The 12,516-nt window shown below is 36.8% G+C and overlaps 1 protein-coding gene across 1 annotated transcript in view; it reads right to left on the reverse strand.

The window, feature by feature from the left end:
- ZNF654 (zinc finger protein 654) overlaps positions 1-12,516 on the reverse strand; it is a 30,211-nt gene that overhangs the window by 9,110 nt on the left and 8,585 nt on the right. The window contains exons 2-6 of the mRNA XM_064411124.1: positions 12,260-12,405; positions 9,237-9,318; positions 7,863-7,998; positions 3,974-4,176; positions 3,086-3,225 (exon numbers count right to left, since the gene is read on the reverse strand). Coding sequence (XP_064267194.1) covers positions 3,086-3,225; positions 3,974-4,176; positions 7,863-7,998; positions 9,237-9,318; positions 12,260-12,405 — 707 coding nt within the window. The remainder of the gene's footprint in view (positions 1-3,085; positions 3,226-3,973; positions 4,177-7,862; positions 7,999-9,236; positions 9,319-12,259; positions 12,406-12,516) is intronic.

The raw sequence follows: 12,516 nt of genomic DNA on the forward strand, positions 1-12,516 counted from the left end.
TAGAATTCTGCTTGACATTGAGACCTTGATTGGTTTCTTTCATTCAGAACCCAAAAGAGCTAAAGCTGAAAGAAAGATCAAGCTTCTGGGGTAAACTGAAAAGGGTCACCTATAAGCAGCTCTACACACTAAAAATTGGTCTTTCTGCTTTTCTAAAGATAGAAACTGCTCACCTCTGCCTTTACCAGGCTGGAAACCTGAATTCTACATATCTGCAAACTTCATATGCACGTTTGAAATTAGTGTCCTCATGCACTAAAACATTCTTAACAACTCAGTAAAAATGTCAACCTGAAGTACGGAAGTAAGAACTGAGTAGTTTTGCTGTTATATGTTACAATTCAGAAATCCATCTCATTCTCTGCTTTGCCTCACACCATTTCAGAGCAAGCCATTTCAATACTAATCCCAGAGATCATGAGAAAAGTCAAATTATTCTTCAGAGATTAGTGGTTAAAGGGGCTTGCTGTGTGTTCAGACAAGTGCTAGGTTGGCACAAGGAAGGAACTGAAAAAGGAGAGCAGAAAACTGGAAAGAGAAGGAAGAGCTGCATGGCTGAAGAACAAGGTGTTACCCACCATTTACCTAGACCCTGACATGAAACAGTATTTTAGTCTTTTAGTTTTATTTTTCCATGTCAATACAATGGCTTCTCCTTTTCAAGTCAATTTCTGACTTTGTTGGGACAATTTAAGTTGTTATTGGAAGATCAAGAACTCAGCACCTCTTTACCAGAGGCAACCATGCATTTCAGCCTCTTAACTACCTACAAAATACCAAAACCACTGTGTGCCACATGGAATTATGGTTAAACCCTCCCTAACTTAGCTGGATCTAAACCTTTTGTTACTCTTAATAAGTAGGGAACATGCTTTGCCAAAAGAGTGATCAAACCTGTGGTAAAAATTCTTTGACTTACTGCAGTAAGTCAAAGAATTTACTTAAATTCTTTGAATTTACTGCATAGGAATCACCTAGAAACAGCCAAAATAGCATTTAAAAATCTTCTGTCAGAGAAGGAAAGCCATTTATGCCTGCTCCATCAAAATACTGTGTGTCTTCCCGAAGAGACAACACTTTGATACAAAGTATTATAAATTGATTTCTTACCATTATTTCACACAAAAATATTTTAGTATGACCAAGCACAGCTTGCCTGATGATTTAATTTCAGAAAAATAATTTGTTCATCTAAATCTAGAATTTATTCTTAATATCGGTGAAAATTTTGTGACCAAGCTCCTTAAAGTTCATCTTCCTCCAAGATGACAGTTAATGGTTTCAGCTTGAAGATTTCATTTAGGCTGTAGCAAATATCTGCTATTTAGAGCTTTCTAATAGTTCTGTTGTCTCATCTCTGCTTGTAATGTTAGCAGCTAGATCTCTGTTAGATCTGCAAGGCCCTCAGTTCCAGACAAGGGGAGATGATTTATACTGTGCTGGAGACACTAAAATTTTCCTTGGGGAAAAAATAAGACTCTGTAGGTTAATTTAACCTGTCTCCTACTTCTTAAAAAGATTGGACTACAGTATAGTCATGCCTTCACAAGCTTTGCTGCAGTTTCCATGAGCTATGGAGTATTACACAGAGTTCTTGTTGAGAACACAATTCTTAAGGCTCAGCATCTGTGAAGAATGAAACATCTGTTTGAGCTGCACAGACAGAAGTGCTCTGAACTCTCTTCCAAAGATCCTCAAGTTCTATATTCTGAATAAATTAAAGTACTGAGATGGCAAGATGATCTCCCTGAAAGCAAGGTATCAAACAGTACTCAAGCCTCTACTGGAATTTTATCTTTGACATCTGATTTGCCAGAACAAAAAAGAGATACATCTTGCTTTAAACAGGAATTTCAAAAATGGATGATGCAAAACTTAATCAGCTGGGCAATAGCAAGGTCAACATGTTACTACAGCAAAAGGAGTTTTAATTACAGTATTGAAAATGCATTTCTTCAAAGACTGGCTCCTTCAAACAGAAAGCATTAATCCATGGAGGTTACACCTGTCATTTCCTAGTAAGTAACATGGAGAGGCAGCTTTTGGGCAGGAATCAGCAAAGATGGATTCAATTCCCACTGAGCTCACACAAACTCTACCTTTTGGGTTGAACTTCATCCTTGCTATGGGGACAGTCCTGTCCATCTTTTCCTGGACAGACTGGATGAAAAATGTCAGTAGCCATTGCCAATACATTGTACTGATGTCATTATCATAATCCCAATGTTTTGATTGAGCAATTACTACTCCTACAGCCCAGTAGTTAAGGAAAAATACTAATACCAAAGTAAATATTATCATATCTAACTTTCATTAGTTTCTCAAGACAACAAAGCTTTTTGATTTCCTGGAAGCTGGGAACACAGAAATCCAAGGTAGCTTCTGACCTCAGTATTAGTTAGATTGATAATTTGATCTCTATCAAATCCTTGGAAGGATGTTTTGCTTTAATTACATAAACAGAGCACTTTTTACCAAGGAATGAAGATGTTCCTTTAGGTACAGAAATTATACAGGCTCAACAAAAGGATTATAGTCCTTAGCCATCTTTCAGTCCTCAGAATGATTAAATTTGTTGACATTACTCTAGAAAACACTTCTTAGCCCTAAAAACAAGTTCAGGTATCAAGATAATTGAATATGTGTGAAGACATCTTCAATGTTTTCTAGAGAACTCCATCTATGTGATACCTCTGTTCATGACATCCAAGTTTCCATAATTAACAGCACATTTCCAGCACCACACATTCTCTTTTTAGGCACATTGGTGACACACTACAGTTACAGAGCAATATATCTACATGGTTAAGCCTACAGACTGCATTTTGTCAATAATAAATGCTACATTTCTAGGTAAGGTATGTAAAGGTTCACTTTTCTGTTCCTTGGAAATAGTACATAAAGAGTTATGAACTATTAGGCTACCCTGTATATGACTATGTGCAAAAGGGCAAACAGGCACAACAGAAGCACCAGAAACATTTAAAAATCATTTTTATCTGTTATTTCTAAGTTAGGCGAGTTTCATTTTGGCAATAAGGATGTATTTTATGATCAGCTGCTTCCCCAGAAATAAAGTATTTACCATATACAATACATGTCCCCATTTTGGAGCTGTGGGACTAGGAAGGATTCACAAAGCTGTAAGGCTAAGGTAGTCTTCCCTTCTTTTTCAGTGTTGCAGATGATCTCAATTCCACTCTTGCAATCAGTCCTCAACAAGTGCTATACAATTAAAATAAAATTGATTTAGATCAATTTGCTGACATGAAATCAAAACCAATCAGACCTTGCTCTACTAAAAATTTCAGGAATTGCTATTAACACAATGTCTTTGGAATGCTATTACCAGGATGTCTTTGGAATGGCTTTTGTGTACATCTATAAGTAAAGATTGTGGAGGTGTTTCTAGCTCTTTCATATTTCTTAGAGTAATGACCAGAATAATTGTCTGAGAAATTAAAATACAACACAAAAGCACTTTTTCTTGCCACTTTTGGGTGGTTTGTTCTTAAAACAAGGTTAAGAAAAACACTGTTATCTACTAAGAGCTCTAAAACAGCTCAAATCAAATCAGCTCAAGTGTCATTTTACATATTGGGGCATAATTAAAAAAACTTTAACAAAACTATATAATGTATGATTAACATCAATTAGGCTCAAGTGCTTTTACTAAAATAGTCAATAGTAAAATAGTCAATACACTGAAGTTACAAAATATTTAGGGAGTATACCTACAAGAATACTTGACCAAAAAATTGCATTTAGGTCAACAAGATTTGTAGGCACTTCACATTCAACTTTTCCAAGTTTAAGCCAGCACTAAGTTGAGCAACACCAGTGTGGCTGCCTGATTTTATGACACTTGGTTCCACAAAATCAGAGTTCCACATGCTCCTCTTGACAACTCGTACACAGCAAGTATAAAGCACCACTTAATTTTAAAAAAGAAATGTATACTGACAAACAATACCTCCTGGAATAGCTGATCTTCTAATGGTGACATATAAAGACAGGTGAAAAGAGCTTGATGGAAATACAGATCTTTACTGATATCTGGATGATTTATGCAAGATTTGATAAGAGCCATTGCCTCAGGGATGCGTTCACAGGCAATAAGGTATCTGGCACGGAGTTCAAAGAACAGTGGATTTTCAGAGCTTAAATATTTGTTAACTGCACAGAAAAGAAAGATTTAAAGGCAATTAGAATATGAAGTCCAAACAATAAATATATCTAAATGTAATGCTATCTTTAATAACAAATAATATTAAGAAAAAAATAAAGACTCTGCTAAAAAAAGTCTATCAAATATTAAATTAAATACCATAAGAAATCTGTCCTGCTTGGAAACAGAAATTGTTATTTGTCTTAAACCAGTAATCTAATTCAGCATTTTGTTTCTAACAAGTTAATACAAGGTGCTGCAAAGGATTGATGAAATTTATATTACATAAAAGCAGATGTGAGCATTTTAAAGAAAGAAAATCCCCTTCTTTCTCAGCAGTGGAATATGTGTGACTGTCAGAAGCATAGGATTGACATCACCACTAAAGATAGAATTATAAATACTTTTAAAAACCTCAAGATACTCATTATCCATTAAAATGTAAGACCTCAAAGTGGTGAAAAAAGTTCACTACAGTTCACATGCTATTGCCTTAAGAAGCTTTGAATGCCTTGATTTTGCTTGCTTGGAAAACATATCTTCCTCTGAAAGTGCTGCTGGGCACAATTCCTATCTAAATACCTTTAAATTCTGGCTTCTAATTTCTGGAAATCTGTTTTTCAGCTCTAAAAGATAATTTCAACACTAATATTTGACTGAAATAATTTTAAGTGAGCTACTGAAAATACTCATCAATGAAGTAACTGGAAATTCAGAAATACCTGGAAGACATGCTTTTCATTTTTATTATAAAAGATCATACAGATGATAGTATCTCTTTGGATTATAAGTTAAAATATCACTCAAGGCTACCATTGTAGTACTTTAATGTTTCATGTTTTAAAGAAAGAAATAATGAGATTGTCAATTTAAAGTCAGTGAAGGCTGAAAGTTCATCCCTTAGAAGGAATCTGTATTAATTACAAGCAACTTAGAGTGATACTAAAGAAATGGTTACTAAAACCCACAAACAGAAAAAAGAATTTTTTTCCCCAAATGAAGAGATTACTTATACAACAACCTTTCAGATAAAGCTTTTTTTTAAAGGATTGAAATAATTCCTTACACTCAAACCCAAGATTTCTCTAGCATCTTGATTTTTATGCAAGCTAGCAGTGTTCCATGCTAATGAACATTTAAGCAGTATAATTCAAGGTGTCAGGTTTGAATTTGATTTGTTAACAGATGCATTGTAAGAAAGAAACATCTCATTCCCATTACCCATTAGCACTTTTGAGAACAAACTCAGAAAACAAGAGGACTAAAAGGCAAGCCAGTGTCTAATGGGGGTGATGAACTGCAAGAAAAAGTCATTATATGGAGAAGTCCTTAGAGCCAAGTAAAGGCCTCTCCTTTACTGAATTAGCACCCTTAGGGTAATAAACTACATCCTCTGTTTTGCATGCAAGCATTACTGCAAAATAAGGCTGGAAATACTCAGCTCTGCCAAGTGCTAATGGTAAGGAAATGCTGCCCAACTAACAAGTGGCTGTAACATCCTTTTCTCTTAAAGGAGGGAGAACTGCACCCCACAGCACAGCTCAGCCTGTTCTACCATTCCCATTTAATGTGGGGAACTCTCAGGTCCTTTCTGCCCCAGAAAGGAGACTCTGACAGCCTCCTCTCCTAGGGAAGGGCATCTCCACACCCTACACCACTGCCAGCAGGAGCTCCCCAAGGATGGGGGTTCCTACAGCTCCTCTGATTTCAAAGTTTCACTGATGCTGCTGGCAGGGCATTGCTCCCTCCCTGTCCTGGACTGTCCTATTTTCCCAGGGCAGCACACAGAGCTCTTCCAACCCCCCAAACCAAAGACAGGTGCCAGCTACAGCAGTGCTTGGCCAAGCCTGAGATATACTAAGAAACAACATTTATTCTTACCCAGGCAGTGATGCTTTGCTTTAGAGCAGCAGACATCAAGCAGCACCTCAGAAACTCATTAACTGCTCCCTCTGACCGCACCTCTAATGTTCTTTTCTAGATGCTCACCTTATTCTCCCTAGTCCATTACAAGTTGACTGTTCCTATGTTTCAACCCCACTATTTTTCTTTCAACTCAATGACTGCTTTGTTTCCAGCCATCTCCAAAAAGATTGTGACATCTCAAAGTTTACTACAACTCCTGTAAAGACAGACGCAGAGAGGTTTGTCTTGGCCTAAGCTTCTCCATAGAGTTAAGTAATGCAGGACAGGATTATGTAGTTCACACAAACTCATTTTTGCAAGGAATGGCTGGTGATTCAGCAATAATAGGCAGTTTTTCCTATTTAAATAACCCCTGAGGGAGCTACATGGCTAAGTTTCAAAATACACACTAAACCCTGCTAGCCTATAAAGCAGCACAGGATGTTTGCTTTGTGTAAGACTTCACAAGAGTCAAATTTTAGATGAAGAAAGAGGAAGAAAGAACAAGCTTTCAAAATATAAATTATCTAAAATAAAACATTTGTCAGCACAGATGAGATGTGTCAAGGGTGTGTGTGAGGATATCAAGGGAAAAGGAGAGAAAATCTCTCAGCAGAGGGAAAGGAGATGCAGCCTGAAATAAAAGGGAACAAAGTGCTCATCTAGTGACAACAGGTCTCATTCCTGCTCTGCCAGGTTGAAAACAAACATCCTCAAACTGTTACCCATCATAGAGGATTCATGATGACCAAGAGAATCATTACAGCAAAGGACTAAACAAATTCTTTGCTGGAGAGATGGAGATCAAGACCTAATTCCCCATCATAATCACTAAAACCATGCAATGCAGAACAAAACAAGGTTCATTTTGGTTTTCATTGTTTCTGTACTTATTTGACCAGAACTTTATGAGATATCCAATAAAAATCATGGGTAAATCTGTTGCTCAAGCAGTTGCTTCACAAAAGAGAACAACAAAGGCATAATGATGTTAATTTGCTATCAAAACCCTTGCTCTGGTTAGGGAGGCTGCTCACTGAGCTGTCCTGCCTTTAGTGCTCTTCCTCTCTCTCAATGAACACACTGTCACAAACACAGTGATGGGTTTCTATCAGGCACTACACCATAATAACTAGAGAAAAGCTGGCATTTTCCACCACTATCAAACTAAAAACAACTTTTAAGAGGTCCCCTGAGGAACACTGTTGCTTGACATGTTAATAAATACTTTACTGTAGCTTGGGTACTTTTTCTCTTAGGAACTTTCATTAACATTCCAGTGATTTTGTTCCCATGCACTGCACCTTTCCCAGCTCCAGGAATTACATATCCACAAACAGAAAGCAGCTGTGACATGTAGCCATGGGCATCGTTGGAAACAGAACCAAGGAAAGCCACAAGACCAAGTATTTACAAGTGAAGAATTAAATGAGTCAGAGTGCCAGGAGACATAGACACATCAGATCCTCTCCAATCATGTTATTTCAGGAGTCAAGTTGGTCTTGATGCTTTGAGAGATTTGGGAAATCCACCCAGTGAATTTTATAAACTATTCCATAGCTGCCTTTGTCTGACCAATCTGATCTCTACATTATAAAAGCTGACTTAAATTAGCAAAGAAATTCAGCTTTCTTTCAAACAAAAAAGAGACCAGCATATTTTACTACAGAAAAATAGTTAAAACACTATGCAATGTCAGCTGATAACACCTGACCCCATATATTTTAAAAAAGCATAATTGAACACATTTTTCAGTACTCTAGAGAATTACTGTGATAAATGAAGTTACCTAATTCCTGTGACACAGGCTTTGCTTTAAGAATTGCTTGTAATACTGGATCCTCCCATGGTCCACCATCCCGAATTATTCGAGTCACTAGTTCCAGGTTCAGATTCCTGTATTTGTTTAGAAGGTTCTGACATTCCTAAGTATAAAAAGAGAAAAAAATTAGAAAGAATAAAAAGGTGTTGTCTAAAACAGTTATATTATCCCAAAGATACAAACCAAGAAACCTATGCATGGTTGAGTATTTCCTCAATCAGTAATTTGAGCTACAAAGTCTTTCAATGACCATACAGAAAGCCCTAAAGCAACAACTGATATTATCTACAAATAGCAATACAGAACTGCTGAAGGTCAAATTCATGGCTTCTACAGCCCTCAGAAAGAGCTTTCCACTTGTATAACAATGGAAACCAATTTGGGTTGGAGATATTACTGGCACACACTGAGACAAGCCTTCACCTCATGGCATCCTGTACAGACTTAGACATGTTGAGCTGGATTTGTGATTTCTGAGGGAAAAACTGAATTAAGCCATGAGTCACCAGCCCTCAAGCAACCATTTTTCTCCAGATCTCTGCATAACAGGAATTGTGTTTGCCTGTAAGATCATGGAATGCTTTAGCCAGCCATTATTTTCACATGTCAAGTTCCCTCTCATCCCCATGCCTTATTTGCTGTAAAAGTGTCAACAACACCATTAATCAACAGAAAACTTTAGTAATGAAAGAGTTATCTAATATTGAAACAAAAAATGCAGCAGAAGAATGGCTTCCATCCACATACAATTACCTGTTTTCACTGCCAGTTTGATTACACAACTGATGCAGAAACAGTGCTGGTACATGAATTTGAAGAAGCAGTAATAGACAGGTATCAACATAAAACCAGCAAAGTCCCAAACTGCAGTTCCATGAGCAGTATTAATAGAGACACAATCCAGGTTTTCATCCTTTCTTTCTCTACAAAGTTTCCTCTCATGGTGGTACAACCCTAAAAATCCATTCAGGTATAAAAAAACCCAAACAAACCAAATCCCACACTTACCTGGCAAAACAAGCTCTTAATCTAGGGTCATTTATCTTATGTAGTTGTACACAGATATAGAAAGCTCTTTCCCAATCTACCCAAGAACAGAACAATGTAAACCATCCATGTTTATGCTGACATGAAGACTTCATTGAGATGAAGCTTCAATTTCAAATTTACTGTTTACGTGATATTTCACATCATTAACTGAATGACATTAAACTCTAAATAGATATAAACAAAGTTTCTTTCACTATAATGGCACATTTCCTCCAGGTCATACAGTCAAAAAAATGTCTTGACATCTACTAAAATAATATTAAAAGTTTATAAGAAATTAGGCAACACTACCTGGATTGAACCTAAAATATCTTTCAAAGGATCTTCATAGAACTCATCCTTTCCAAAGAACAGCAGCAATTCAAAAAAACTCCTAAAAAACAGAAGTAGTGACAAGTCAAACTAAAAACATTGATTCAAAAAATGAAACTACTCAAGTCTCTTACTTTTAGCAGCACTCAAACCAAAATCAGGAATTCTGTGAATTCTAGACTTGTGCCATGTGGAGTCACTCAAAGGTTTCTGGTAGCCAACAATTCCTGTTTTCAGGCACTTACTACAAACACACTTTATTTCATTTCAGCCAGTCTTGCCGTAACTGAAGTCTCTCTATTAAGATGTTGGTTTAAAGGTATTAATGATTTTATCTATTCAAAAAAAGCTTTTGAAGATTATTTAGAAAGGGACAGCTTTTGTGCAAACAAGCAAACAAAACTACGCTCACCTTCTGCGTGGCATTCAAATTCATACAACTTGAATTTTACCACCAAGTTTTTAAGCAGATCAGGTCTCTGTCCAGCAAGATGAACTCAGAAGTGTTACCCCAAAAAAAGAGGTGGCAGAAATGGGTGAAGAAAAGACTAATACTTTCAACAGCTGCTTAGATTCAAACTGATTTGTGACCTCCATGGTTTTTATCATCTTAAAATACTGGTCTAGCCTTTTAGTTCCTTTAAATCCTGTTACAGAATCAGAGAGGTAGGTAAAACCCAACTTTCCAGATCTCCTTTCAATTCAGGTTTTTGTTTATAAAAACCTCCTTCCAGATAATGCAGTTGAGTGAATTCAATCAAAAACTTGGCAGTCGTGGATCTGCAGTGCAACTGTTACTGTTCTGCCTGAAGATTCTGAGAAATTTCATTTCTACTTGGAAAAAGTACCAGGCAGGCACTGCACTAATGAGCTGCAATTGCTGATTGAGAAAGTCAAGAGCAGCAGGCAAGAACTGAGCAACTCTCAGAGGAACAGGCAGGACTTCAAAAAACATTTTGCAAATTAAAGGCATTTTTTTCTCCTCAGTAACATTTTCATTAGACATGGGCATTAAAATAAGTCTTAATACTCACAGAGAAAATTAAGTTTTCTATAGGAATAATGGAAAAGTACCAAAATTAGATTTCCAATAGATTATGCTGAAGTTTTGGTTTTTTTAACCAATGATGAACTATGCCAAAAACAGGCTTAGGGAAATAGATACAAACTTATTATGTTCAGTGACAGAGTTTCTCTCAAGGCTAAGTCTGTAAATCTCAATTCAAATATGCAATGAAAAAACAATCCCTACCCAAATAAGGACAGTGGTTCTGACAAAAACATTAGCTCATTTCATGTTAAACAAAATTCTGCAGCATACTTGACTCTCAGGAAAGGTCAGCCATGAGTCACATCATGATCTGGCAAGCAACCAAACCGGAACTTAAATAATAAGACAAAACTAATCAGAGCAAGTGATGCATGCTTGCATTTAAATTTGTTTTGACTGATTTAAAAAAGAGGAAGATCTTGCAAAAAAAAATCTGGAAATCAATAGTGAACAAGTGTAAACTATGACTTTCTGCTTTATCAATGCACTTGCTCACAGTCTAATAAAGGAAGCCATCAAAATATTTTTATTTCCTCATCACTGGTCTCCAGTTAAAATTACTTCAGTCAGTTCCAACTTTGTTTATTTCAAAACCCTCTGCAGCACTGCATATCCACATTTATATCCATGTAGACTGATCACATCACTGCTTTGGCATCAGAAGATTGCCTCAAAACACCACTGTGGCACCATTATAAAACCCCCTGATATTAATGCAGATGCTGCTTCATTTGATATGAATAGCAAGGTTATGAAGTATAGGAAATAAACCAGTTGCTCCTGTTAACAGTTTATTGTCTGGTTACCAAGGAAATCTTATTCAAGGATGACAATACAGTCAGGCAGAGTTTTGCTCTCCAAGAACTAAGACCTAATATACACTAAATTTTCAAAAGAGATTCAAGCAAGGTTGCCCAGGTAACTGCAGCTACCGAGCCCTGGGATCCCTTAATATCACATCACATGCAAAATGTGCCAGCCCGGCAGAAGAATAAATAATCTGATATCCTAGAATGGAAGCAAATCTCATGGAGCAAACCCAGTCTCAAAAATCTAAACTGACAAGGGTGACAGGAACTCAGTGACCAATTTACTTCTTGAATACCAGAATGTATTCATCCAAAAAATACCTGAATTTCCACCTTTTTACCTCCCAAGCTTTGTTGTTTAAATGCACATATAAACATGGTTTGAACTTTGTAGGTTTTTTCCTTAAAACTAGTGAAAAAAACCCACTGCAACAGATGTCACCATGTTTTGATGCAACTTTGAAAACTGTGGTCTTATGATGCCATAAATAGTCCTCTGTCAAACAGTTTCAACACACAAAACAGGAAATGTCCACACTGAGGCTTCATCAACATGTAAATACAGCATTTACTTTTTCCTTATGTACTTATTACCCTGACACTTCCAGTCTTCACGTGGGAAAATGACCAATGCATTAATTGAAATTAGAGCAAAATTTATGAAAAAACATCCTGCAGTTCTTGAAGCTGAATGCGACTTTGGGTCAGTTAACTGCATGACAAGTAATTCCCACAAGCATTATGATGACTCAAACATAAAAATCCGTACTATTTTGAAGTAATTGACTTATTTCTTAAGAAATTTATCTTAAGAAGTACTTAGCTTATTACAACACTAGAAGTAAAAATTTGAGATAAATTATTTCAAATTATCTATTGGCAAAGGTTGGTTTTCAAATACTCCAAAATAAAGTTATGATAATTCCTTCTTTCTTAGATTATTCATTTTGCCAGTGTTTTTATGGCAAAACACTTCATAACCAACTTGAATATTTAAAAAGGATACAAAAAAGATGAAAATACATTCTAATTAGCAATTTTTGGTTTTGTCTAGCTACACCACCTGGGGAGCTCTGAGGATCCGAAACCCTTTTGCTCTGCTGTTGTAAAGGAAGGAATAACAAAAAAGCAGAAGTACTCACAAAGCAAGGCTACTCAGTACATACTGCACGTGCTCACACTCGGCCGGGAAGGACACGCAGGCGGACGTGAAGCAGCACAGCGCCGTCTGCAGCACCTGCAGCTGAGGCAGAGGCACCTGGCACCTCCCAGCATAGTCTTCAACAACCTAGGCAAAACCAGAGAAATACACATTGTTATCCAAGACGTTCTCCTTGCTCAGAAAGAAGAAGCAGTTGACACTATACTTGCTTTAGCTCCCCAACTTCTCCCTCAGGAG

The sequence above is a fragment of the Passer domesticus genome, chromosome 2 (assembly GCF_036417665.1).
Source record: "Passer domesticus isolate bPasDom1 chromosome 2, bPasDom1.hap1, whole genome shotgun sequence".
In the NCBI taxonomy this organism is placed as follows: Eukaryota; Metazoa; Chordata; class Aves; order Passeriformes; family Passeridae; genus Passer; species Passer domesticus.